At 44.8% G+C, this 26,546-nt stretch overlaps 1 protein-coding gene across 7 annotated transcripts in view; it reads left to right on the forward strand.

Moving 5' to 3' along the window:
- NRP2 (neuropilin 2) overlaps positions 1–26,546 on the forward strand; it is a 115,379-nt gene that overhangs the window by 78,199 nt on the left and 10,634 nt on the right. For 3 of the 7 annotated variants that reach the window (XM_016950360.4, XM_063790658.1, XM_016950365.4), the window contains 3 exons: positions 3,024–3,286; positions 4,830–4,926; positions 6,139–6,174. In XM_016950360.4, coding sequence (XP_016805849.2) covers positions 3,024–3,286; positions 4,830–4,926; positions 6,139–6,174 — 396 coding nt within the window. Of the gene's footprint in view, positions 1–3,023; positions 3,287–4,829; positions 4,927–6,138; positions 6,175–15,593; positions 19,072–26,546 lie in introns of those variants that run through there. The other 4 variants (XM_016950363.4, XM_063790659.1, XM_063790660.1 and 1 more) reach the window with 4 other exon arrangements.

A 26,546-nucleotide genomic window follows, 5' to 3' on the forward strand; every position in this document is an offset into this window, starting at 1 on the left:
ACCTGGCGGGGTGGGTCACTGGAAGGGGCAGACTGTGAAACCTTTGGCCTGGCTGTGCCTGGAGTTTCAGTAACAGGAAGGGTAAGTAGAACAGACCCAGATACAATCCATTCAGCCCAGTTCTTCACACTTCCACACACATTTTACTTACCAAATTCTAACCATGATGCCATGATTTCCCTGCCGCTTAAGAATGTAAATTCACACAAGTGACAGTATCTCTGCCAAACAATTTTCAGGCAGCAAGTGGGTCTTATTTGTGAAACTGTGAAGGAGGAAGGCTGAATAATAAATCTCTAAAATCTGGTTTCCTTTATATATGAGGTGGCAACAGTAAGGGCTTGGAAATTACCGGAAGCGTGGGAGCATTTAAAGGGTTCTCACTGGTGTCTCGGTACACTGGGTGCTTCCACAAGCCACCTTGTCATTACTGGTGCACCTCACCTTTGAAAGTGGCTGTTGGCTTGGGAGGGTAGAGGGAATTGTGAAGGGATTATATCTAAGGGATTATGAGAAGCTAGCTGATTCTCCTGTCCTCATTTCCAATGTATAGCCTCATATCATTCTTTAACCGTGTATTTATCATTCTCCATTCATCCATTCATTCATAGAAACAAAATTTTCTTGAGGAGTGGCATATATATAGCACTATCTAGGGGTAGAGAGAAGAAGCAATGTTAAACCTTATTATTTGTAAGACCAGCATTTACAATATAACTGGGGTGATAAAAAAGACATGAAAAAACCAGTTAAATTATAATGCCAGGCAGTGAGTGATTACCTGCTGAAATCCATGGAAAATGGCCTGAAGTCCTTTTAAAAACATAAAATCAGCAGTACAGTCAGTAAATGCTAGAGTTGTTGAGAAAAGAAGGGGATTAATGTTGCATGTGCCAGAATAGTTAGGAGAAGAACTAGCCAAAGGGACGGGGTAGATGGAGTGGTTCGGAGAGTGGAGAATTACAGCTAAGAGGAGAAAAAGCAGCAACGGGCCCAGTGGGGAAGCCAGTTTGCCTCAAACAGAGTGTGATTGATTGCAAGGACTTGGGGCAAGCTACCTGCAGAGCAGCTGAAATAAAGAACTTATTGCATGAAGGTGGAAAACCTGCAGTCAGGGGTCTGGGCTCTGCCATTGAAGTTGCCTCTCTACCTTGGACAAATCACTTTAACCTTTCTGAGCAGTTTCTTCATCATGTGCAAAGTAAGGTTAGTAAGTCCTATCTCACAAGAATATAGAAAAGATGACATGAAATATTGCATGTAAATGTGCTTGTAACCTGTAAAGCATTATGCAAGAATGAGCTTTAATTATTATCATTAACAGCAGTAATAGTAAGATCTGATAGGGGAAGCATAGGTTTAGAAGATCTTTGAGGGTCTGATTTGGCATCAGTGTATCCTCCCTCAGCAGACACCATTATTAATTCTCTTCTGTAGACAGCTGCCTTTTAGTTATCTGTGCTGATTTTGGCCTTGCAGAGGTCACACCTTGTAGGGTATGTAGACAGATGTGGCTTTGGATGGTTGAAGAGGCACAAACTGGAATCCCATATACGCATACTAAACTGGTCTCATTTGACTTCAGGGAAGCATAGCTTCTGAAGCACTAATCCCAGAGAGTCTAAACAGGAAGGGGCTTAGGGGAGCAGGGAGGTAGGTGAGGCAGCTGGGGAGTCAAGAAGGAAAGAGCTGTTTCTGGGCCACTGATGGGAGGTCCAGCACAGGCTCAGCTCTCACCTAGAAAGTTGAGGTCAGCAGGATTAACAACAGCAAAGCAGCGGTCCAGGGAGTATTGCATTGATTCTAGGCTCTAGAATCCTAGCCCATCTACCCTGACAAGTCCAGGATATTCACAGTCCCTGTGGAGTAAGAAAGCTCTGTGCATCTGTCCCAGGTTAACATGACCTCACACTAACATGATCCTAAGGCATCTGACATGCCCACGTTCCATGCTGCATATGTGGTAGAAAAGTGGCCCTGCCATCTTGCAGAAGTATTCAGCCTAAGACGCCCCTATGTTTCAGGGCCAAAAAGAGGTACTGAGATTTCCTCACCAAATGCCACCTTGTTCTCTGTACAAGTAGCCAGAATGGTCCTGTACAAGTTGGATTTGAAGGTGCAGGTCACACCTGTGTTCTGCAAGGCACGTAGTCTGCCAACAGCAACAAGAACTCGGTCTTCCACATGAGTGTCTGATGAATTTGAAACTAATCAGCCAAAAAGGCCATTCTCCAAACATTTGGATTGGTAAACCCTTAATTTCCCAGAACACATATATTCTCTGCTAAACACACAGCCTTTGTTAATGATAATGACAGCACCTTTATCACTGGAGCCATATGTGCCTGGCTGTCTCAGAAAGGCCAAGTTCAAGCCTCCCTGAATCATCTCTTTCAGCTCCCACCCTCTGTTCTGTTTGAAGGTGACACTGGGCTTCTGAGTCACAGTCACTAGAGCCCAAGCATCATCTAGGAGCACTGATGGAGACAGAAGGCTTTAAATGTCAGCCATTTGGACAGTGCCCAGCCAAGATGGCCAGGGCTGGAAGCATCAACCACCTGGTCATAGTCACCCTCCAATCTAGCAGCCCCTCACCCCCTGTAATCTGTCCCCTTGTAATTCAGTTCATCAGATTGCACTGGCCCTTTGGGTGAGTTAATGATGAATAGGATGTGGGTCTGGCCTCTCAGAATCTAGAGGGAGAAGAAGGGCACGCACACAACAAGCCAAGACATAAGGCAGCTGTGCCGGGTGCTCCATGTGAAAGAGATGGAAAGGAAATGATACCGAGAAATAGGCAGGAGGGACCGATTTGACTTAGAGACTCTTAAGAACACACAGCATTTGAATCAAGGCTCTGAAGGAGCCTTAAGAAAGGGTCACAGAGCCTGGAGAACAAGGACATGAATAAACCAAAGACACTGAAACTCAGTCCCAACTTTCCCTTGGAGAGGCCACAGCAGCACACTGGTGTCTTTCCCGAGTGTTTATGGAGAACCTCTGTTTGGGTTTGTTTCCGCCAGATGACAGGAATTTCTTGCGGCTGCAGAGTGACAGCCGGAGAGAGGGCCAGTATGCCCGGCTCATCAGCCCCCCTGTCCACCTGCCCCGAAGCCCGGTGTGCATGGAGTTCCAGTACCAGGCCACGGGCGGCCGCGGGGTGGCGCTGCAGGTGGTGCGGGAAGCCAGCCAGGAGAGCAAGCTGCTGTGGGTCATCCGCGAGGACCAGGGCGGCGAGTGGAAGCACGGGCGGATCATCCTGCCCAGCTACGACATGGAGTACCAGGTGGGGTGAGCAAAAAGGGAATCTTGTGATCCGTATTTCAATATTTCAAGGGCCGAGCCCATTCATCATTAGGGAACGTGGTTAAGCGCTACTGTTTTCATTGTGTTTCTCACGTTGCCATGGCAACTGAATGACACTCTTATTTGTTATTCAGAATATGCCTATCTCTACACCCAGACTTGGTTCTTTGTTCCTCCTGTTGCCTTTTATATTGCTGAAATCTTCTCCAACAAATGTTTCTCCTCTCCATTTTATTTTAGATTGCTATCAGGTAGGCTGACAAAGGGACACAGAAGCCAGAGAAATAAACACAAACAAACCCTCCACACACAAGGAAAGAGGCCTGTGGAGCCCCTTCAGATCTGGGGAGGAAATAGGATAATCTCCCAGACCTGTCCCAGGCAGCATGAACACAGGAAGGGGAGCGGGGGCTGTTGGCGCTCAGTGGCCGGCAGACATGAGAGGCTCCAGAGTGAGTGCTCTCTCTCTCTCTCACCAGCTCCCGGAATGGAGTTCTGTTATCTCTGCCCCACAGAGCAGGAGACTGAGGCACAGATGGGTATGTTCAGCCGTGGTTGCAACTTGGGTAGGAGTAGACACACTGTGGAAGAGGTGACTGAGAACCAGCCAAAGCATTAACCTTCTCCTCCCCAGACGAGGAGCAGCAACAGATGGCTGGTGCGGCAGCCAACTGCTCACCCAGCTTGCCAGAGGACATGTGCTAGTTTGCAGAGAGGAACCTGGGGAGGGCGAGCATGAGGAATGATTGAAGACCACAGAGCCGAGGGGCTTCTGTGTACAGCCTGCAGTCCCTGTCCCTTGAGGTTGCAAGGCATCCTGAGACCCTCCCCACCCCCATCTGGGTTCCCACTTACTCACCTGAGTGTGTTATATTGTAACTACCTGTTTGCATTTGTGTCTCAGCCATTAGATGGGTGAGCTTCTCTGGGCAGAGATCTTGTCTTACTAGGTTTTGTTACTATCCTTATGTCCAGGGCATAGTAGGTGCTCAGTAAATGGCTGGTGAAAAAACAAATTCTTTTCCTCCTAGCTGTAATAATGAAGCTCTAAGGCAACTTATAACAAGGAGCACAAATCAAAACCTATGTGCTGTATTTCTCACATTACCCCCACCTACTTGTGTCTTCTGAGTTTTCAAATACCTGGATTGGGCATTTGAAAGATTTATGAGACAGGAACCTCGAAAATAGTGAGGGAAGTTTCAACCCCCCTTTCAATAGTCTCTGATTATGGCCCTTTTAATCAATACATTCTAGTTACTGGACAACAATATCCACCCCCTTGTTATATTTTCTTATCCCCTTAAATATGCGTTTGATTTGAACAAACTCATTTTGAATTAAGATTTCAAGAGCTGTAGCCATGTGGTCAACAGATGTGTACCAGGTGCAATAACACACACACACACACACACACATACACACACACGCTTTAAGCTGCAGCTAACAGAAACTTGGAAATCCTTGCACCGTTTGGACTAGGAGACTCAGTTAACCATGGCTCTTATTCTTCCGGCTTCTAGATTGTGTTCGAGGGAGTGATAGGGAAAGGACGTTCCGGAGAGATTGCCATTGACGACATTCGGATAAGCACTGATGTCCCACTGGAGAACTGCATGGGTATGTGAATATCTGTCTCTTCATGGTTCTTTCAAATAAGACCCCAAGGGCTGGGATAAGCAAGAGGAGGCAGGACACCATTTTCCAATGCAGTCGTTACCCAGTGGGTGGGGCAGCCATAGTCTCTGCAAGGTAAGGTGTGGGTGTAGTTGTGTCTTAGGCTGGGTTCAGGGTGGGAGGGGGTGTGAGGTAAGGGGACGGCTTATATCCCTGTTCCCAATCAGAAATAGACATGCACTAAGTACATAGAGGTTCAGGGTGCCAAGACCCCCTCAGCAAACCCCAGCTTTTAGCAAAGAAAATGCTAGAGGACGAGAGCAACTGCCAGTCAAAATTATATGCTGGAAAGGTTTGATGGATTTAATGGAAGTCTTCACTGGTGAGCAAAAATAGTACATATGTTATGTAAGAGTGATAACACAATTACCTGAGTAGTTATTTTACGTGAATGAATTGCAGAGCAAACTGTGGCATTTGAAGTAAGATTTCAGATTTTTCTTTAAAACGAATACCTCTAATGCCCAAGATCCCAAAGTTGTTGTAGGAGTAAACATTGCAGGCCAGGTGACTGGCACGAGAAGGATATCATAACCATCATCTTGGTCAAAAGCACCTGAGCAGCCAGTCCACCTGAGATGCACACATTTTCTTCAGGGTCTCCTGCTGCAGATGAGGTCACCCTGGCTGTGTCCCATCAGAGCCATGGACATTTCCCAAACCAAGAAGGGAACCCTGAGAAGGCATGAGGGTTGCTTTCAGTCAGCAGAGTGGCTGCAGTAACTCACCAACTGCCTTTCTTGGCAGACGACCCCTGGTGTGTGTGTGCTTGATGATGTCAGAAGCACCTGGGACCACCCCAGTCCCTCCGGGCAACTCTCAGGCCCCAGGCATCTAAAAGTAATCCAGGCTCTGAGAAAGTAATCAGCAGTAAGTGACTGATTACAATACTTTAGGGACCCATTTCTCGATGAAGGACTTTTTGTTCCAAAGCATTTTTGAGAATCCCCCCTCCTCCACCACCACCACCCCATGATGATGATGTGTTAGAGCCAGCCTAGAACATGTGGAAGATGTGGGGCCCTCTCCATGGAGTGGTACAAAAAAACCGAGTGCAGTCATGTTTATCATCATATTCATCCAATTATTCACTCTATGTTCACCCAATTGTTTCTTCCCTTTAACTAAGTCCAATTTTTTGTTTGTTTTTTTCAGAACCCATCTCAGCTTTTGCAGGTGAGAATTTTAAAGGTAAAAAAAAATTTTTTTTTTGCATGCTTTTTCCTTCCCCCATGTGATGTGAATTTGGTGGGGGGAATCAACCTCCAAATTTGTCAAATCTCGCAAGAGAAAAGAGACGCCACACCTTCCTGCCACTAGATGGCACTAGCAACACCTGTAGATGCGGGAAGGGGATTGAGAGCCTCACTGTCTCTTGTTTAATTAAAGTTTAGAAACCTATTAATAGAGACAAATAGGTTACAGATAAACCTTTCAGCCTTGCATTGTCCAACGGGGAGCAATGAGGCTGAAAATGCAGGGGTGGTGAGAAAGGAGAGACTGTGGGAAGACTGAACCAAAAAAAAAAAAAAAAAATCAGTATAAATTAAAAGTGAAATGAGGTGGCAATGATTTATTTTAGCCTGAAGATGGTTTCTTTCCAGTTCCAGGGTACCAAGGCAGCGGTTTCAGTTAACCACAGAGCCGAGGGGCTTCTGTGTACAGCCTGCAGTCAGTACCTGCAGTCACCATACCTCAGTGAGGTACGGTGGCAGGCCGCTTGTAAGGGAAGGAAGTTAGGAAAGAGACACAGAAGTGGTGGCCTCAGGAGAAAGAGTTGCCAGATTTAGGACCTGGTGTCCAGTCAAGGGAATAAGGAGGTGCATTCGATGACTGGAGCTAGAGCACTTTAAATGCAGGACTGAAAATCAGAAAGGACGTGTTCTCCCCCGAGAAAGCAGAGAGAGCAGAGCAAAGTGAGAAGAATTGGGGATGCTTGCCTCATCCAGGTTATAAAAAAAAAAAAAAGGCCTCCAGCCTTGGGTGATGGCAATGTTGTTTGTGCTGTTACAATGCAGCAGATTTTACATTTTGCCCTCTTTGCAAACCTATTAGCTGACACTGCTGAAGTTCCCACACTGGTTTCTAATGCCAAACATTTAGGAGCCACTCTAAATGCGTCACTGCAGTTGGCCTGAGTGTAAAAGCACACACAAAAACACCCTCACCAAATGATGGGGGTTCTTCATGACCTGTTTCATGCCAGCAATTGTGAGGATTGCTGTGCCCTTTTTGTAGTGGCTGGGCTTACCCCTACAAGTGGCAACATTGCAGAGATAAGGGCAGCCATTTTTATATCTGCCATCTAGACTCGTTATCTTCAATCTCATTAATCTGTCCAGCTCTGGGCTAGAAAGAGATGAATTCCTGGTTTGCCACCTAGATATGCTCCCTGACTCCAAATCATCTCACCCAATTTGCCACTCATCAACTCTAAGACAGCCAGTGAGGAACAAAGCTGCAGACGACAGGGGAGTGACAGACCGACATAGAATATATTGCCTTTCTTACCCTTCCTCATGTCCCTGAACCCCATGCCCACTCCCTGTACCACAGTTCTAAAAGTATTAAGAGTATTCATGTGCATACACTGGTGCTCTCTGGGGGTGAGGTTTATGTTAATGTAAATCCAAAGTATTGGAGGAAAGCTGAGAGCCAAACTGAACGACTTTGGATTACAGTCGAATTCGAGTTCTAACCTTCAGGACCCAAGGTAATGCTTATGTTGGTGAAGTGAAACCTGTGGATGTTGTTTCACCTGACTCTCTTTGGGTTGTGGAGACTCACAGCTCCCAGAAAGGCTGGGTAAAGACGTGCCAGCAGCTGCTGCAGACACTGTTCTGTGTGCACACCGTGTCGGGCCATGACTGACAAGTACAGTGGCTAAGTGCTAAGTGCTTCATTTCCGTAAGAGAATAAGCAGACCAGGGCACGTACACTCTCCTTGAAACTGTGCTTACCATGAGGCTTCACAGGCCAGTCATGCTGTCTTGTAAAAAATATATACATAAAATCTCATCTGAGCAGCAGTGCTCATTTAGCCAAAATAAACACAGGGCTTAGTAACTTGAAGGTAAGAATTTCCAGGGTGCTCCTGGTGGGCCGCTTTGAGGCTAAGCAAAGGCAGTGCACAAGTTGCATGGATTAGGCCATGGCTTTCATCCTGGAGGATGGCAAGCATCTTTGGGAAGAAGAAACCAAGGCTTGGGGAGCAGAGACTTGGCCAATGGACACAGTAAAGAGCAGAATCTGAATTGGGAATGGAGAATTTCATTCACCTTGGCACGTTTTACATGGAGATCTGAGTTGGTAACCAGATGAACCTAGTGCCATGGGTCTCTTCTTTCTGGCTGAGACCTGTTTGACCACAGCATGCAACTCTGCCTTGAGCAAACTTTTCTGTTTGAGAGAGGAGAGGACTGTGTGTTCCATCTAACCTAGTGACTCATATACTATTCCTCTTATGGTCAGGACAGCAGGAGTCCTCTCTTGATCAGGGCATAAAATCAGCCTTTTCACTCAAAAAATGGAAACAGAGAAATCAGGGGGCAGGCAAGGTATGGAAAGTTGATGTTGAAACACTGCCAACCATAGGCATTTACATTGTTATACATTTTTCAAATTAGAGTGTTTTTCTTTTCCCTTATAAATTAATCATGCAACAAAGGTAATCTCATTCTTTAGGAGCAATCAATGTACAGGTAAATCTTTAGTGAAATACAATAAAAGTGGCCTTTGGACCTGGAGTTATTAGATGGTCTCAATCTTTTATATTTTGAAGTATCTTTCATTTTCCGCCTCTTACTGATTTCTTGCCATGCAATATTATTTTAAATTTAAATCATCCTGTGTTTTCTGCTGTGTGTGTGTATATACGTACACACACACACACACACACACACACACATTGTGTGCCAGGATGTGAGTCAGTAATGAAGAAAAGCCTGGAAGAAAAAGAGATCTGTGTTGAGAAGGGAGAAAGAGAAGAGAGAATGAATAAACTGTGTTGTCATGTGATTTTTTAAAAAGACCCTTTTTTGTGGTTGTTATGAGTCACATTTTAAACAATGTAGCCTGGGTGTGCATTCTTTTCTTTTCTTTTTTAAAGCAGTGGCTATAAACATGGTGCCGTCATGTATCTTTTTCTAGGATTTGAGCTTTAACAAATGAAAAACCGTGTGTATAAAGGGGGGAAAAAGAACCGAAAAGTGGTGTAATTAAGGTGATGGATTATTTCCTCTTACCCAATACTTTCTTTTTTCAATAAAAGAAACAAGAACAATAAAGAAGCCAGTAAAAATATATAAAGCCCATAATCAGAGTTCTGGGGTTTGTTGACCAGGTGGTTATTTTTAGCAGCTCACCTTGGAGGCAAGCGTTTTTGTTCGTGTTAGAGGCTGTGGTTTCTGAGCAGAGCAGGGGCAGAGAGACGATCTGGTGCCCTACCTGTTAGAGACTCACGGAAATCCCAGCTGGGTGCACCTGTGGAAGGTGGTTGTCAGATGGAAGGATTCAGAATGACTGTCCTACGCTAGTGGATGCTAAAAGAAACATCGATGTCTCCCATTTCAGCTGGGAATGTGGGGTTTATGACTCAGACCATTCCTAAGGTCCAGGGGCCCCATTTCTTGGGTCTCCCTAGGTGCGTTTCTGCAGTTCTCCACAGTTCTCATCCAGACAAAACCAGGAGAAAGTGCACATCCACAGCTGTCTCTTGGGCATAGAGGGGAGCAGTATTAAGAGAGGCCCATTTTGGGGGTAATGCTGGCTGGCATTTGACTCTATTCCTTAGGCTTTAAGTTCTGTTTCTTTGGTGCCAGCTGGCCAATCTCTGCATTTTGCACCCCCTTCTCTCCTTTCCCATTCCCACCCTCACCCTCTATTGCCTGCCTCCCAAGGCTTTGTCCACCAGGGTAAGGTCCCCCATCCCAGGGCCTGGCCTCACATTCCCTTTCTCCCTGGACTCCCTTCCTCCCACGCCTCCTTCTCCTAGAAGCACTTCTGAGATGCAGAGAGGGTTAAATGGTGCTTTTGCACATACCCGTCTGATGAAAGGCAGAGAAGTGTTCCTAACCCCTGCCGGGGTTCCAGATAGGCAGCTGTAGTGTGTGAATCCTCCTCCTTGCCCCCACCCCCTTATGTCTCCAGCTGCCAGATTAAGGCTAGGTGTTGCTGAGCAAGAAAGCATGGAGATCAGATGTGTGAAGCGGGTAACTGCTTGGCGGCCATCCTTCCCCAGGGGACACAGAGGTGTTCTTTGTGAGGTTCGCTGGAGCATGCCACCTCTCCTGCTACAGAGGCCTGACACATCCCCTCTCCATCAGTTTACCACTCATGTAAACAACTGCCGAGGCCAGCTTATCTATGGGTGGAAGAAAATGTTTTTCACCAACTTTTCTCTCCAAGAACACAGGGACAAGACTCAGTTTACAGAAAGTAGCATAAGTGCCACCAAAGAGTGTGAAGCGTCCGAGACTTCAGCCAGTCAGAGATCTGAATTTGGAGGCATTTAAAAATGCCTCTAGATGTGGGAGCAATCCACATGGTTTCTGCCAACTTACTGAAAACATCCCGGTGCCTCCCGCCACACCATGCTCATAAGGCAGATGGAAAGAGTCGTTTCTCAGGGATGCCTTTGTGCTTGTGCGTCTTTTTTCCAAACACATCAGAGGGCGTGACCACATTCTTCTACTATCTTCTGTAAACTTCTCTAGAGGAGCCAACCTTTTTCGTTTGTTTAATCTCACAAATTAAATAAACCTTTTATCTGAAATGTTCCTTCACCAGCACTTCATTTTTAACCTGTACAGAAAGGACTGTGCAGACAGGCCAGTCCTAAAACAATTCTGACATGCAATGAGCCTTTTTTGAAAGAGAAAGAGAGAAGGCTTACCCTTGGTGTCTTTCAAAACACTTCTTCTGGAAACCTGGGTGACTCCCCCAGGTCCAGATGATATTTCATAAAGCAGCTATAGTATATGCTTTCTCATTTCAGAGATTCAGTGAGAAACTGACTTGACTGAGACACGCCAATCCTCAGACAGGTTCAGACAGAAATAGGAGGCAGAAAGGAAGAGGACTGTTTCCTCTTCCCTCCCTACTTGGTTAGAGCAAGGAATCTGCAAACTTGTTCTGTAAAGGCCAGATAGTAAATATCTTGGGTTTTACAGGACATACAGTCTCTGTTGCAAGTATTCAGCTCTGCCATTGTGGCATAAAAGCATCCATAAGCAATATGTAAACAAATGAGGGTGTCTGTGTTCCAACAAAAATTGATTTACATAAACAGGCAGTGGGCTGGATTTGGCCCATAGGCCACAGTGAGCTGACCCCTGGGTTAGAGCACAGGCTGGGATTTTGTCCACCTGGTTCCAGCCGTGACTCTGACACTTGCTAGCAGTGTACAGTTCCTCAGGGGACCCTGGGCCATCTCTTGGGTTTCACTGAGTGCTTCTCTGCCCTTCTCCACAATTATCCTCCACGTGAAACCAGGAGAAAATCACTTGTCCTCTCAAGTACTCAGGTCTCCCTTTGGAGGGTCATGAGGAATAAACAAAATTGATTCATGTGAAGCCTGTAGACCAATGGTTAATACACAGGAAATGTCCACTCAGGGTGGCCGTTGTTACAGACCGTTTCCCAATTGCATAGTGACCCTATTTGCAGATAGGAATGACGGGAACACTACCTCATGTGTAACTGTTTTTCTTGTTTTCTCCCATGCCTGGTTTCTCAAACTTTATTGTTTCTCAAAATTCAAATTCTTTGTGTTTGCATTGCTTTTCTCCAGGGGGCTCAGAATTTTTACAGATGGGAGCCTGTGCAACCTTGCAAATGCACTTGGAGTTCAGTTATTGACTATTTAAGTATCTGTTTCTCATTATCTCACACAATGGGAAAACTTTGTAGAGAATTTGGGGTGGGAATTAATGAAAAATAGTTCAGGAATTGAAAGCGTTTTCCAGTTGAAAAAAGACATGTGAGTAAGCAGTAGAAATTAGATCAATCAAAGGGAAAATTCAGGTCAACAGATCAACCAACTCCAGGCAAGGTTGAATTCTCACCTACACTTTCACCCACCTAGCCCAGGCTCCTTTTTTGTCAAGCAATGGCTCGATCACCCCAGATGGCTGAAGGGGCAAGTGAAGCTAAAATTGCACAACTCAGCAATTCAGACATCTGGTGCAGGTGACATCTGCCTAAAGTGGGCACCTTTTTCTAATTTCCCATAGAGGTGCCACATGAGCTAGCAAAATCTCTAGCACTTTCTGAAAATAACTCTCCAGGGAAGTACCAGTAGGTCATCAACATTTTCCAGGGAGTCTGAACATTGGTCCAAATATATTCCCCTATGCCATCCGTCCGTTTATCCATCCACCTATCTATTCATCCATCCATCTGGCATTCATTGGATTGCTGCTGTTGTCTGGGAAGGTGCTTTGGGTGTGGATTTAAACCCCTATTGATTTATCATCTTCCTTTTCTCTAGTTGGCAAACCACAGCCTCATTAGCATACAGCTCTCCAAGGCTGGAACAGAGCCAGATTCTAAACCAACACACTCCACCTGTCTTTGGAGTTGAGTCTTTTTAGCTAGTGAATGTTCTGAGAAACTTCTAGCCCCCAGCTGCAAGTCAACCAAGAGTTGCTTGTAGGGGACCAGGAAGGGTTTGCTAGTCATATCCTCTCTTTTCTAACATTAACGTTATTTCTAACCTCTTGACATTAAAACATGAATTCACATAGTACTATTTCTTATTTCTCCAAACAAATGCCCAAAGAAAATGTTTAAGGAGCCAGTATAATGTCCCCCAAGTAGCTTTTGTCACTGAAGTTTTCTACATGTTGATAATTTCAGGGGAGAGAAGGATAAGTAGAGAAGGAGAAGAGGGTCTCACTTAAAGTGGAGTTTGTCTTTCAAGTAGAGCAGGATTCTGAGAGACTGTGTCTGTGTCTCTGATTCTAAATCTGTAATCCATGTACTAGGATTTCACCCTCCTCCAGCAGGTCCCCTTGATTCTCTCCATTGTGCCCTAACGTTGTCTCTTATCATAAGAAACACTGTAAGAGAAACATGAAGGCTTCATCCTTCTCCAGCCTGAGCACTTTAAGCCATAGGTTGTGTATTTTGTGTTGGAAACCAGCATTTGGGCTGAAGGAAAGCAGACTTTTGAACAAAGATGATGTAGTGATGGAGGGAATGTGGGTAGTTGTGACCATGTTCTGCTTGACAAAAATTTCTGCTCCCTCCATTGTGGTCTGGTCAGGTACTTCTTTAGAGGGAAAGCTAATCCCTGAGGATTTATCACCTCCCTTTTCTTGATGGGTGAGCTGCAGTCTCATTAGGGGATGGCCCTCACTGTGGAGCCACATGAAAATCAGAGACAAACCCCAGGACACCCTTTGGGGAGAGAAGGGATGTCTCTGAGGAACTCTGGGGGCATCCCTTAACACTTTGATGTTTCCTGTGCATTTTTGTAAGCTTATATTGAAAATCCAGCAGCAGGATGGTTGCCAGGCAGCAGATCCTCTTGGTGACCTGAATAATGAATTGACACCAGTTGACTGTGACTTGCAAGCTGGCCATTTCAAGGAGCCATTTCCAGCACCTTGCTTTCTCTTCCTCTCTTTCTATGCATAATTTCCACCACGGCCACAAATATGAGAGAGAGAGAGGCCTTTCTCAGCTATGGTAATGAAACTAGTAAAAGACAGAATTAGTTTGGGGACAAAGACAAAGAGGGTAGGCAATAAGGTGGGAGAAGAGGAAGATGTATAAAGGGACATTCAGGGGATCCTGGGATTCTGGGGTCATTTCTACCCCAGGGGTTGTGGATGTGGCTGTCAAGGTGTGTGCAGAGCAACACATCCTTGTCAAAGCTCTGCCAATGTTGTGGGACTTCTGGTCACCCAAGAGGTGCCAATGAACCTGCACCCTAGCGGAAGGGGATTCGTACAGCAGGAGAAAGCAGTGATTAAGAGCTAAGAAGTTGAGCAGGCTTTGAAATATTTTCCAAGAAAAATGTTCTCATTTTTCTATCACTTCTGAGAAGACATTAGAAGGTCTGACCCACCTCTCACCTATTCCCCAGATCAAAGAGAGGAGTTCTGATGTTCAGGCTGCAGGAATTAGAGAACACAGACTCAGAAATAGGAGTCTTAGCCTCAGTTCAGTGTTTGATTCACCAAGCATTTATTGAGTGCCTTCTTTGTATAAACCCTTAGGTATGGATGAGAGCAAGTTCCTCGTGATGAGAGTGAGTTCCTCTGCTTAAGGAGCTCTGAATCTCAGGGTGGGTAGTGGAAGGAGGCATGAAAATAGAAATGAGCCCCGTTTGCATCTTGAGCAGAGGGGGACCACCCTCTGCTCACAGGGTAGGACCACTAATGCATGAAGGAGCCCGCAGCACTTCCCACCCATGGCTCCCCTGCTGGGGCACCCCATGAGTAGAGAGGATGCATCTTTCCGGCTTAATGCAAACAGCTAGGGAGGCATTTTTCATAGGAGAAGCATATATCATTTTTCAGAAGTAAAGATCATGTCTGGTTTTGGCAAGCTCAAAAGCTCCTAGTCCCTTTCTGGGCCAGATTCTCATCTGATGTAAATCTTTGGGAGAATCAAGTTGTAACACTGCTTTGCATTAAGTGGGACTCCAGCCAGTCTTTCCCCAGAGTTACCCTGGGCTTAAATCTACTACATCGTCTCCATAGCAACCGGCAGTGGCCAGTGAACGTGGTTGCCTTCTAAATACTCTGCCAGCTTCTCTTCCCTGCTCTGTCTTTTCTGTCATTAAGAATGATTTCCCTCCCTCTCTCTCTCACTCACTCACTCTCGCTCTCACATACCCTCTGTCATTTTGTGCCCACATTTTTTTTGTTGCAACTTCCCTTCCAATCTGCTTTTAAAAATCCTCCATCCAATTAAAAAATGAGGATGCATTAGTCATGACTTAACAGTGGTGATTGACCTGTCTAGGCAAGACCAGGCTAATTTCAATGGGCACAGAAGCCTTGGCAAGCCAAAGTGGAATTTACCTTCAAGTCTAGCCAGCCTAATTAATACATTGTTGCTGAGAATGCTGGCCAGCCAGACCAAATATGGTGTTTCCACCACTCAGGAAATCTGCCTCACTGAATCCCGGAAGTCACGTCAGCATCATTTACTTGTATGTATTTGTGTATGTGTATGTGTGTGTGTGAGAGAGAGAGGGAGATGGAGGGAGAGAGAATTAGAACACTTCCATATATTATAAAGTGATTGTGGTTAAACAGAAAGAAAAGAGATGTGTAATTCTACCATTCTTGGTTGAATCCCATACTTACTATTTAACTAGCTGTATAACCACTTAATTTAACCTCTCTCCACCTCTGTTTCCTCATCTGTAAAATGGGTCTGACAATCGCTACCTCCCAAGGGGGTAAGTAGGAAATAATGCAATCGTTGAGAAGTGCTTGGCAGGTGCTAAGGACTGAGTACCACCTTAGTCCCCCAGCCCCTTCCCTGTATGTCCCAAAGCATGTGTGTGTTTCTTTCTTTCTTTTTTTAAATTAGTCTTTTGATTAGTCTGCATGCTCTCAGCCTAGCAACACTCTTCTGTGTCTCTCCACCAGGGGGCACCCTCCTGCCAGGGACCGAGCCCACAGTGGACACGGTGCCCATGCAGCCCATCCCAGCCTACTGGTATTACGTAATGGCCGCCGGGGGCGCCGTGCTGGTGCTGGTCTCCGTCGCGCTGGCCCTGGTGCTCCACTACCACCGGTTCCGCTATGCGGCCAAGAAGACCGATCACTCCATCACCTACAAAACCTCCCACTACACCAACGGGGCCCCTCTGGCGGTGGAGCCCACCCTAACCATTAAGCTAGAGCAAGACCGTGGCTCGCACTGCTGAGGGCCGAAGCAAGAACAGCACCCAAAACAAACGAGAAAGACTGCAAACATGTTGCCTCGATTTTGCACTTTTTTCTCCTCGCCTAGTTTCTGTGTGAACTCTCAGACATCTCTTTCCCGGATCCCCAACCCTGAGCACTCTTATCAATCCCAACCATCCTCCTTGGGTTCATTTTGGTTTTTGGTTTTTCTTTTTCCTTTTTGTTGATTCCAAACCAACAAACCCAACTCTAATGCTGCATCTTGGACTATCCGAAGAGATCCACCCCCAAGCACTCCACAACTCAAGGCTCAGCTGGTTTTGTTCCAGAGACTGGTTCGCTTGTTTTTTCCCCTTGCCTTATCCCATACCTCCTCTCAGTGGGCAGTCTGCCAGGAGACGTGAGGGGAAGCCTGGATCTGTGTGTATGTACATAGTAGACATGTGTGTGTGTGAATAGCTCTCTGTGTGTGGGTGTGTGAGAGAGGCTGGTTCATTGTGTGTGTGTTTGGGCGAGGGGTGAGTGTTCAGAGAGGGCCCCTTTAACTCTTGTGTTACTTCTCCTGGGGTACATTTTACAAGAAAATAATATACTGTACAAGTTTTGTTTACTTGGAGAAGAGATTGAAGCTTTTTGTTGCCTTATCTAGCTCTGGCTGGGTTTCTGTTGGCTGTCATTGTCATCTCCAGGTACCTAAAGAAATAGAGGCCACATGGGATGCAGTGTGGCTTCTCCCATCCCTATCCCCAACCCACCTGACCCAAGAGAAGGTTCCCCTAGCACACTCAAACAAGACCCCCTTGTCTTCTGGTGTCTTTGAAATGTCAAGATAACAGCCATTGGGTGTCTGCGGAACCACCTCTCCAGCCCTAAAGCAAATCTGTCTCATGTTGCCTTATAAAAGAGAAGCTCATAATGAATGTTTAGCCTTTATCAGTTACATCCAATCTTGGAATAAGTCATAGAGAATAACAAGTCTGGGACTGATGTAGGAAAAACAGTAGTCTGTTTAAGTTGAGAGGAGGAGGAGGTGGACGAGAGAAGGGAGGAGAGGGAAGAACTGAAATGGCTCCTCACCCAGGGTGGTTATTGGGCCCAACTTGGGATGGGGTTGAGTACGAAGGTTAAAAAACATATACTTTGGTATTATATTGGTCATTGTAATAGCAGTTGTAAAATATGGGGGGAAAAGGGATCATTTGCTTTCCTTTCATGGTGTTAATGTGTGCCTGAATCTATAGCCGCTAAAATGTAAGGCTGTCCACCTGACTTATTTCAATATTATCAGAGAATAGAAAGTAATCATTTTTTAAGTGTACCAATGTGCTGCCCCTTAAAACATTCATGGCATCTGGCAAATAGACCCTTGTAGGCTGGCCTGGCATATTCAGATGTTGCCGCATCATCACAGAGAAGGTCAAATGAAGACGTAACCATTGCTGCTCATGTGTCTTCTCTGAGCAACAAGGGGAGCGGGATGTAAGAGAGAAGTTGCTAATGATACTGTACAAAGGATGGATTAAATAATGAAGTCAATTTCATTGATAGAAAATGCAAATTTTAAGATTCTCAGTGTATGAGGTCTCAGCCTCGGGAGCATTTATTTTTTACTTTCCTGCTAAAAATCCACTGGGGAGGTATAAAATTCACTCCAAAGAAGTTTGCCTGGGCCAAAAGCCTCCAGGTTCCTTCTGAGAACAAAATACTAATGATTTTTTTTTTTTTTTTTTTTTTTGGCTGCTTGGGAGAGACTTTCAGCATTCTTTCACGATATCCAGATATGTCCCTTCAGCACACACACTCAACTTTCTCATCTGGTTCGTTTCATCCTCCCGAAAGAACGGTGCTCTCCCACTCTTACTCTATTTCAAAGAGCTACTCTGTCTCGACCACAGCAGCCCTGCCAAGAAAAGGCAAGATGAAAGGCTAGAGCATGTGCTACCTTGAGATTTCAAGAAGTGTCCTACCTCAGCTGAAGACGGAGAAAGAAACGGGGAGTGGAGAGGGGATCAGCCCAGGGTACGATGTGATGACTAATATGCCACTCATTAAGGGCTTTTACCTCGGCTGTCCACATCCAGTCATGCATTTGGGGCCAGGCATGCCTGCAAAATGATTGACATTCCTGTAGGTGCCCCATAGAGGTGTGGCGTTGAGAAATTATATCTGGAAAATACAGCCAGTGTAGTGACCAGCTGAGTTACCATATACCCTGATGATTCCCCTTCTGTAACAGAAGGTGACAACAACTTTGTGAACTTTCTATATCTTTATCTGATGCCCCAAGTGGCATCATCTTTATGTACATGCCTTAGTTGAGAATATGAGACTGCTCTAATCTTTGTGAATGCCTTCACACTTCAGCTGAGGATGTCACCTTCTCTGTCACTCCCCACCCTGCAACCTCTGCCTTTGCTCTGTCTACCCCAGCAATTTTCATAGTGTTATCCAGGTACTATGCTAAAAGGTCAGCTCTTCTGTAAAATGCCATGCTTCGCAGCTTCAAAAAGCAAAATTCTGTATTTCGTGGAGGGAGGGAAGGGTCATTCTCTTCTAAGAAAAATAGACTGGACAGGCGAATGCATGCATGCATGTGTTTAGAGTTGCTTCTCAGAAGACAAAGAGATGACAGCAACTATTAAAATATGAATGAATGAATGAGTGAATGAGTTGAAGGCCTAGCTCGGGCTGATAAAGCTTTTGCCTTAGTAGAGGTTTTATGTCAACACCTTCAGGAGGGAAGCCCTTATTTCTGGGTTGAACTCCCCTTCCATGATATGATGCTAGCAATTGCCATCACTTAGTTCCTGGCGAAGGCAGAAAAAGAAAACAAAAAATCAGCATTGTCATTGACAAAACTGGATGCTGAAGATAAAGTAAAATTGTCTTTTCCCTTGTCCCACATTTTTGGGATTAAAGCCAGAATTGAATAGGAAATACAGTACTATTTCTGAAGTTGATAGCCGATCTTTAAGAAGACCCTGTCTTTAAAATGAAACTAGCAGGCAAACACCTAAATTATCGAAAATTACCAAAGAACAACAACGAAACAAGAAAACCGAAAGATTTTTACTTCCTATTCTTATTCCTCTCCCTATTACTGTGACACCCCTTGCATTGCTCAGTTGCCTGTGTGTCAAAATAATTTGTGGACGTTGGAAATTATTTGAAAATGTATTGTGTGGAATGTAATAAAATGATGATATTTTTATACAAACATGTGAGGTTTTTTTCCCTTTGCCTGTGAGAACAAAGTTGAAATGTAGGCTTTGAGCAAACTGATGCTTCCAAAGTTTACACATCACCTTCTGAGCTACAGGGCATTTCTGTGGGAGGTAGGTGGGTTTTCTCCTTGAGGCTGAATGCCAACTTTTCCTTCTTTTTATTTTTATTACTGCTTGTTAGGATTTTTATCCAATTTGTGCAGCTGAGACAACTTTTATGATTGGTGTGGGATTTTGCAAAAGTTGCTAAGTGCTAAATTGCTAAATGAGATTCCACAAAATTTCTCTTGATGACAAATCCCTGGAGATTAGATTCTACTTTCAAAGGGCTCCGGGGGAGTGGCACCAGCTAAGCTGAATCCTGTACCCAGCTCTGCAGAGACAGATCACTTCCTTTGAAGAAGCAGCAGTGACATCTTACCCCTCACCTACCCAATTATTACTTCCACAGGGATGTGAATCTCCCATTTACGAGCGCTTTCCCAGACAAAACGGGACCTTGTAGCATGTTCAGGGCTGAAAGATATTCTAGACTTCATTTTTGAACAGGTAATGAAGATAATTAGATGATGACTGTGGACATAGAACTATCAGAGTGGAACATTTTATGGTAGGAACACTATAAAACTTTGAGGAGACGCACTTGGGGAAACTTACTCAAAAGGCCAGGTCTTTCTTGATGAGTATTTTTCTTTGGTCCTCCTCTTTGGATGGTGACCTAGTTATATAAAATATTTCTATCAGAAGGGGACTGGGTTGGGCCAGGTGGGGGAAAATCTAGGAAAGGCAGCCTCCCAGCAGTTCATGGTTTCTAGATAGTGGTCAAGAAGAGGTCACATTAATCCTATTTGCAGATAGGATTTCCCACCAACCCCATTCATGGGATTTATCAGAGGCCTTCTGACAACCTGGGAGCCCTCCTCAGGGGTCCGAGAACCATCCTTAAAGGTCCTGAGAAAATGTACATGTTCAGAAGATCCTATTTCTGTCAGAGTCCTGCTTTTCATCCTATCCAAACCTAGATCCAGGAAGGAGTGCTTTTTACAGCTGTAAAACCTGTCCAAGTGCTGCTAAAAGGAGACAGGCTTCCGGTTTTTAGATCTTACCGGAAGTTCTGTTAGTACAGATGGTTCAGTATAGATGTCACTATCTGTCCCTTGCAGGAGAATAAAGTAGAATGTCAGTGATCAGAGCATTTTTTGTTTCCCCAGTGACAAGCTCAATTACCCCTTTTGTCTAAATAACATTTGGCTTTCCTTAAAGCCATTTGTTCCCATTAGTAAAGAATGAAATAAAAATATCTCAAAAGTGTTGATTTCAAACAAAGACCCAGGCTCAGTCAACATTTCCTTGAGCTGACCTGGGACCAAACTTGCCGGACTGAACTAAATTAGCCATCACTTATGCTTTGTTGGCATTACTGTTTTTGGAACCATGTTTGGGAATTTTCCCACCTTGGTTCTAGTCCCAAGACTTATTTTAAGGGTACTTACTCCCCCTAAAAGGGGAAGGACTGTTAGGACTCCAATCTTAGATGTCAAACAGGGCACTGTTACCACCAAACACTCCTCAGTGTGGCATTTCGTATGTAGCCCAAGCATAAATGTTCAGAAATTGTGTTTCCATGGATCATAAATACCAGATGTCAAGGCCTAGGCCGGTCTGTTTCTGCTCCTACCTGGTTCTTTGTGATGGTTTCAGTGTGTGTTCTCTCTTCACCCACTGCCCCCCTAGCTCAGATAACCGAAACCCAGCCAAGCTGAGGTGGCACAGTGTTTATTTTCCTCGCCCCTCTTCATGGCCTCTGCAGTCGTTCTGCACAAACGTGTGGCCTTTCTGTAATCTCTGATGAAAAGAGCTACATCCTGAAGTTTTGACTTGCCTGCATTGTGGGCTACACATCTGAGCCAAACTGCAGATCTGTAGGTGAAGGCTTGTTTTTTCTCTTTAATTGTGCAGATCACTGGGGCTCTCACAGCTGTAATTTGCCTTTCATCCACTTTAGTGACAGCCCAAAGAAAACACAAAACAAATCCAACCAGAGAAAAAGGGGGGGGCGAGGGGAACACCAGCTGATGATCTTACAATCAGCAGGGAAAAGAATTGCCTCATACAAATAAATTAGTAGCTAGGAATAGTGTAGGATTTAATTAAGCCTGACACAGATCAGGTGCACCACAGTATGTATAGAGGTCAGATACAATCAGAAACCCACACCCTTAGGGGTCTTCAGGCCACAAGCCTGGGCCAGAGTATGTTTGCCCTGACTGCTTGGAGGTGTTCTGTTTGGACCCAAACCTAAACACTGAAGAGAGACAAGATTTGGGAAATCGCCAAGAGCAAAACCTTATTTAGCATGGTATGGAACAGTGGAGAATCTAGGTGCTTCAGCACAACCAAGCCGAAGCCATTCTTTCCCCAATCCCAGTGGATAACAGACCTAGAATCATCTCTCTACTGGGTAAAACAGTTGTTCTTGGCCTTTTCTGCCACTGACCCCTGAGAGCCCCAAAAAGCTAAAGTCCCGTGGGCATTGGACCAAGAAATAGGAAAGACCATTTGAACAGTCAACAACAGAGGTACTTGAGGGAGGACTGAGTGTTATGTGGGAAAACCTCTTTTCTCGGAGTTTCATTGCTTGAGAGTGTATTGATACTGATGATACAGGGAGGCTGCTGGCGGGGGACTTTATAGTAACTGGCTGGGTTTCTTTAACTCACAAGTTAAACATGCTCAAAAAGTGCAATAATACAGAAAAAGCCAAAGTTGATTTCATTGTTGACCAATCCCAGTCACCTCCCCAGAGGTAACTGTGAGGGATGGTTTGAGGAGTATGTTTCCAGGCCTTGTTTTATACCTTTACAAACATGTATGTTCATGTTGAGTTATGTGGTTTGGTTAAGCTGGGGTTTAGTTTGGTTTCATTTGGTTTTGTGTAAATGGTAGCACAGTGTTTGCTTACTATATTGGATGACTTGCTTCTTTTCATTTGACATCTTGAGGGTAATTCAGTACATACTAATGCATCTACCCCATCCTTTATATCTGCAGCATAGCATTCCATATTGTGTTGATATGCCAGAGTGTATTAACTGCTCCCCTGTTGATGAGTGTTCAGACTGTGTCTAGTTTTTTTTTTTTTTTTTTTTTTTTCCTATTATAAACAATACTGCAATGAACATCCTTGAAATTGCTTCTTTGGGCACATGTTCTACAAAGGATAGAATTTCTGGGTCAAACACATCCCTGTTTTCATTTTAGTAGGTGCTATAAAAGGCTGAGGTTTGCCGTTTAAAATTAACCTGTCCCTGCTTGAGAGCATAGCAGAAACTAGTGGACATCCTGGCTGTAGAGCCCCTGCCACATCTGCCCAACCCATGTGATCTCTATGCCTATCTCTCTTTCTCTACAGTGGGTGTGTTGCTTGCAAGAGAAGACCTTGGGCACTTTTAGCTGAAGATAATTTTAAACTCAGGGAGTGTTTCTTCAGAACGTTCTTTTTTTTAACTGCCAACTTACGGGGAATATGGACCTGGCTCTAAGTGTCAGCTCCCCAGAGCTGTGGCGGCTGTGTCACTGGAGTTAATTCTGTCCCTGGGTTCATCAGGCAGAGTCCTGTTCTCCATGATTAATGAGTTCCACTTGCTTTCTTCAAAGAATGCCTGTGCTGTGCCATGCTGTTATTTATTTATGTTTTCTACTAAAAAATTTATGTAAAAAACATCCCTTAAGGTCAGTATGCAGTATTGTGCTGCAGACTAAACTATCCTAGCAGCCAGAGGTAAACCTACACACCAAGAAAAAGTCTCAAATTTGAGAGGCCTTGGACCCCAGGCCCCCACACTGGCCCCAAGAGGGGCAGACCTTGTGGGCTTCCTTCTGAGGAAGTTCAGGGCTGCAATACCCAAAGGAAAGGCACTAGGCAGTGAGGCGGTTTTCTAGTGGGATGTTTATAGGCATAGGCAAAGCTACTAGCCCCCACAGGGGCCAGTAGCAAGGAATGGCGGGTGGAGGAGAAGCCCAGAGACCTGTCAGTCCAAACACCATTTCTAGCAAAAGCACTGCCCTCATTTCTGTGGTGTGCTGAGAGAAAAGTGTCATAACAAAGTGGCTTTGACTTTGAACATAATGGAGTGTGTGTGGCTATGTAGGTCTGGTGTGTGCTTGCCCTGACCTGCCAAAAATCCAGGACCATTGCCTCCTGGGCATGAGGTATGAGTATTTAACTCAGGAAAGAAAGCAGCATGAGTTGAGATCTGGATGAACTAGAGTGCATCTCTCTCTGACACACACACACACACACACACACACACATACACACAGTGCCTTGTTTTGTCTTCTCTGTGTAATTGCGCAAAATTAAATCCTTTAAATATCACGAACATTCCCCAAAACAAAGGCTCTGCTCCAGAATTGGAATGATAGTATACCATGCCACGGCTTTCAGCAATACCAGTTTCTTTCTCCAGCAGCAGGACTCATTAACAGGATGCCTGGACTGGACTTCCCTGCAACTTATTAAAGAGCAGCCAGCTCCAGTAACGATGGGTGTGCAGAAAGCCTTGAGCTAGAGGCAGCCTTGACCAAAGTCTCATTCTCCAAAGCCTGCTAGTTATTGAAGCTTCATTTAAGCACAAAGAAACTTTTTGTCTCTTTGTGTTTTCTTGCTGCCACCCAGGGCCTGCAAGAACAGGCATGAGGATTTCAGGGGCTGGTGTGGGCCTCCCCGTGGCTTCTCTAGGGCAGCCCCACAGCTGGCATTGAGAGTGAGATGGTAGTTATTACAACCTAGATGGGGCCAACATGGGTGTGTGAAAGGAGCCCCAGAGATGCCTCATTCGCCTTGGCCAACTGTGGCCTAAGAGGGTGAGCCCCATATTAGTGTTTACAGGGGTCCTGGGCCCACAAACCCATCACTGCTTTCTGGCTCTGCACCTCCTGATGTGGCTATGGTCTCCACCTCTTTCTCTGTGGAGGAGCTGGTCACCACTCATCTGCCTTTGTGCCAGGTGCAGTTTGTCTCCAACCTCCAAAATCCCCTTTCTGCACCTTCCCCTTCTCTTGTTGACCCCTTTTCTTCTCTGGCATCCTTACGCTTTCTCTTTCCCTTCATCCATCAATGCCTTCTTCAAAAAAGCATGGGTCAGATTCCTTCACACAAATGCCGCATGGCTACTTCCTCCAATAATTGCATTTTTACAGGGGACCACAGCTGAAGCCAGGTCTCTTAGTAATTACGGTCCTTGGCCACCAGCAAGCTATTGGGGGAAATCATCTCTTGAATGGGCAGAGAGAGGTACATTTTTGGTAGCTGTAAAATGATATCACAGAGTCATTCATTCTCATTCATTCTTGTGTTCAGAAGAAGAGCCCATCTTTTAAGTACAGTGAATTCTGTTAGTGACATACAGGTGTACAGTTTCTTTTCAAGGACCTACAAAATAAAAGGGGCTATCTTTCAGAAGATATTCTTCTTCACATTGGAAATGGATGCAGTTTTGATTCTTCAACTCCATTTTCTCACTTGTCCAAGGTTGTACCAAACCACTCCATCTGAGTGACATAGTGATGTTTCTAACATCCACACCTCAAATATTGGAACTAGAGGAGGGGAGAAATTTCAAAGCCCACTGGAAAAAAACTCCCTGAAATATAAAGATACATGACTTTCTCCCCTAGCGTCCCAGGAAAAAAAATAAGACTACACAAGAGGGGGAAAAAACAGCAGGTTTTCCTTGAAATGCTCTGTTTTTCCCACCCTCATGCCCTAAGAGAAGGTAGCCAACAAAAGAAATGAAAAGAGCCAATTGCTTGTTCACATATCTACTTACAACAATGGAGAATAGCTGATTTTTCAAAGACTTGGGGTAAAAAAGAGGTTCTAGAATTTTCTTTCATCAGCTTTGCTGTGTTTTTGCAGTCTGCACAATTGTGAAGCCTATCTTTATAGCCAAACATGTCTCTGGCTGCATTTTTCTTCTTTTCATGCCATTGTTGGGGCTCATTGGAGACATTCTGGCCTCAGCTGCTCATCCGCCTCCACACTTGAAAGTATTACTGGGTCATTTCACAGTCTTCTTGTTTGCAGTCAGTATTTCCAATTCTTTTTAGTGTTTCCTTCTAGTTATTCAACTAAAAATAATAGAAACGAATGGCTAAATTCAAGATCAAACTCTTCCAGTAATCTCACACCAAGCCCCCTCCTTTTTTTTCCGCACTTGAAACCATTTGAAAAATTCCAAAAAATATTTTTTCCATGACCGTGCCTAGATTTGGCTGTAGCCCAAGAGATAAAAGCCTGTGATAAAGGCTCTTCTGATGGTGCTTCTAAACTCAAGCCAAACCCAGCAAGGAATGAATGGCTCTCAAGTAGCCCGACTTCTTAACAGAGGAGATTTGGCAAAGTTTAGATCAACACCTGAATGTTTGGCTCCTTATTGCAACTTGGATGAACAAACTGAATTGGGAAATTAAGTGTGGTGGGGAAGGCGGACCTTCAGCCAATACTAAATATTAAACTGAATTAAACCGAATTTTGAAGTGCCAAGAAGAATCTCCTTAGTCCTTTGTTATTTATCTTTTACTGAGGTCTCAGTGTTGTATTTCCTGCTGGGATTAAAAGAGAATGGCTGAGAGAAGTTTCTGGAAGCTACTCATCTGAAAAATCCAGCGATTTAACTGGCCCATAGGGTTCAGAAACTTGGAATCAAGTTCAACAAAGGCACTAAGTGGCCAAGAGCTTATCCCAAATAAATCACAGCCCCCAAACAAGGTGTTGAAAATCTATGGCTTACTCTCAGTTCTACTGCTGATTTATTCAATGACTTATTGCACTTCTCTACCCTCCCTCCTCAATTTCATCTCTAAAGTCAAAGTGATGACACCTGGTACCTGTGAAAATGAATGGTTTCAGTGGTTTCCTGTGTGTAAGAGGCTCTTCGATCCTTGCCTTCAAGGCTGGTTGAAATGTGGTAGGTTAAGTGGATGTGCTAAGACTGGCTTTCCATGAGGTTTTCTCAGCCCAGCCTCAGTTAACACAGAGGCTTAAAACTATGGGCACAATTTACCCACTTTGTCAGTTCCTCAGTCACCAATTAGCAGGACTAAGTCCTGAGCCAAACGGGCAAGTATTGAACACATAGAACCTCATGGGTTCTCTTGACCTGTCCTTTTTGTGGTCTTCTCTTTCTGTGCACACCTTAAAACAAATGGTTTCAGGGAGTGGCCACTCCCAGGAGAGGACAGAGTTAGGGTGAAGAATGGGGCAGTGAGCATCATGGGGCAATGGAGCCCTTTTGTTCAGAAGTTGCCTTGTCTCCCTCAACCATCACCCTCTTCAAAGAACCCTCATCAGAAAGGCCCTCATACCTTTCTCATTTCCTTCCTGTAAAGACAAGGGATTTCTAGAGGAGAGGAGAGCATCAGTGTTTACTTTACAGAGGAGCAAACAGAGACCCAGGGAGGTCAA

Source organism: Pan troglodytes, chromosome 13 (genome assembly GCF_028858775.2).
Source record: "Pan troglodytes isolate AG18354 chromosome 13, NHGRI_mPanTro3-v2.0_pri, whole genome shotgun sequence".
Classification (NCBI taxonomy): domain Eukaryota; kingdom Metazoa; phylum Chordata; class Mammalia; order Primates; family Hominidae; genus Pan; species Pan troglodytes.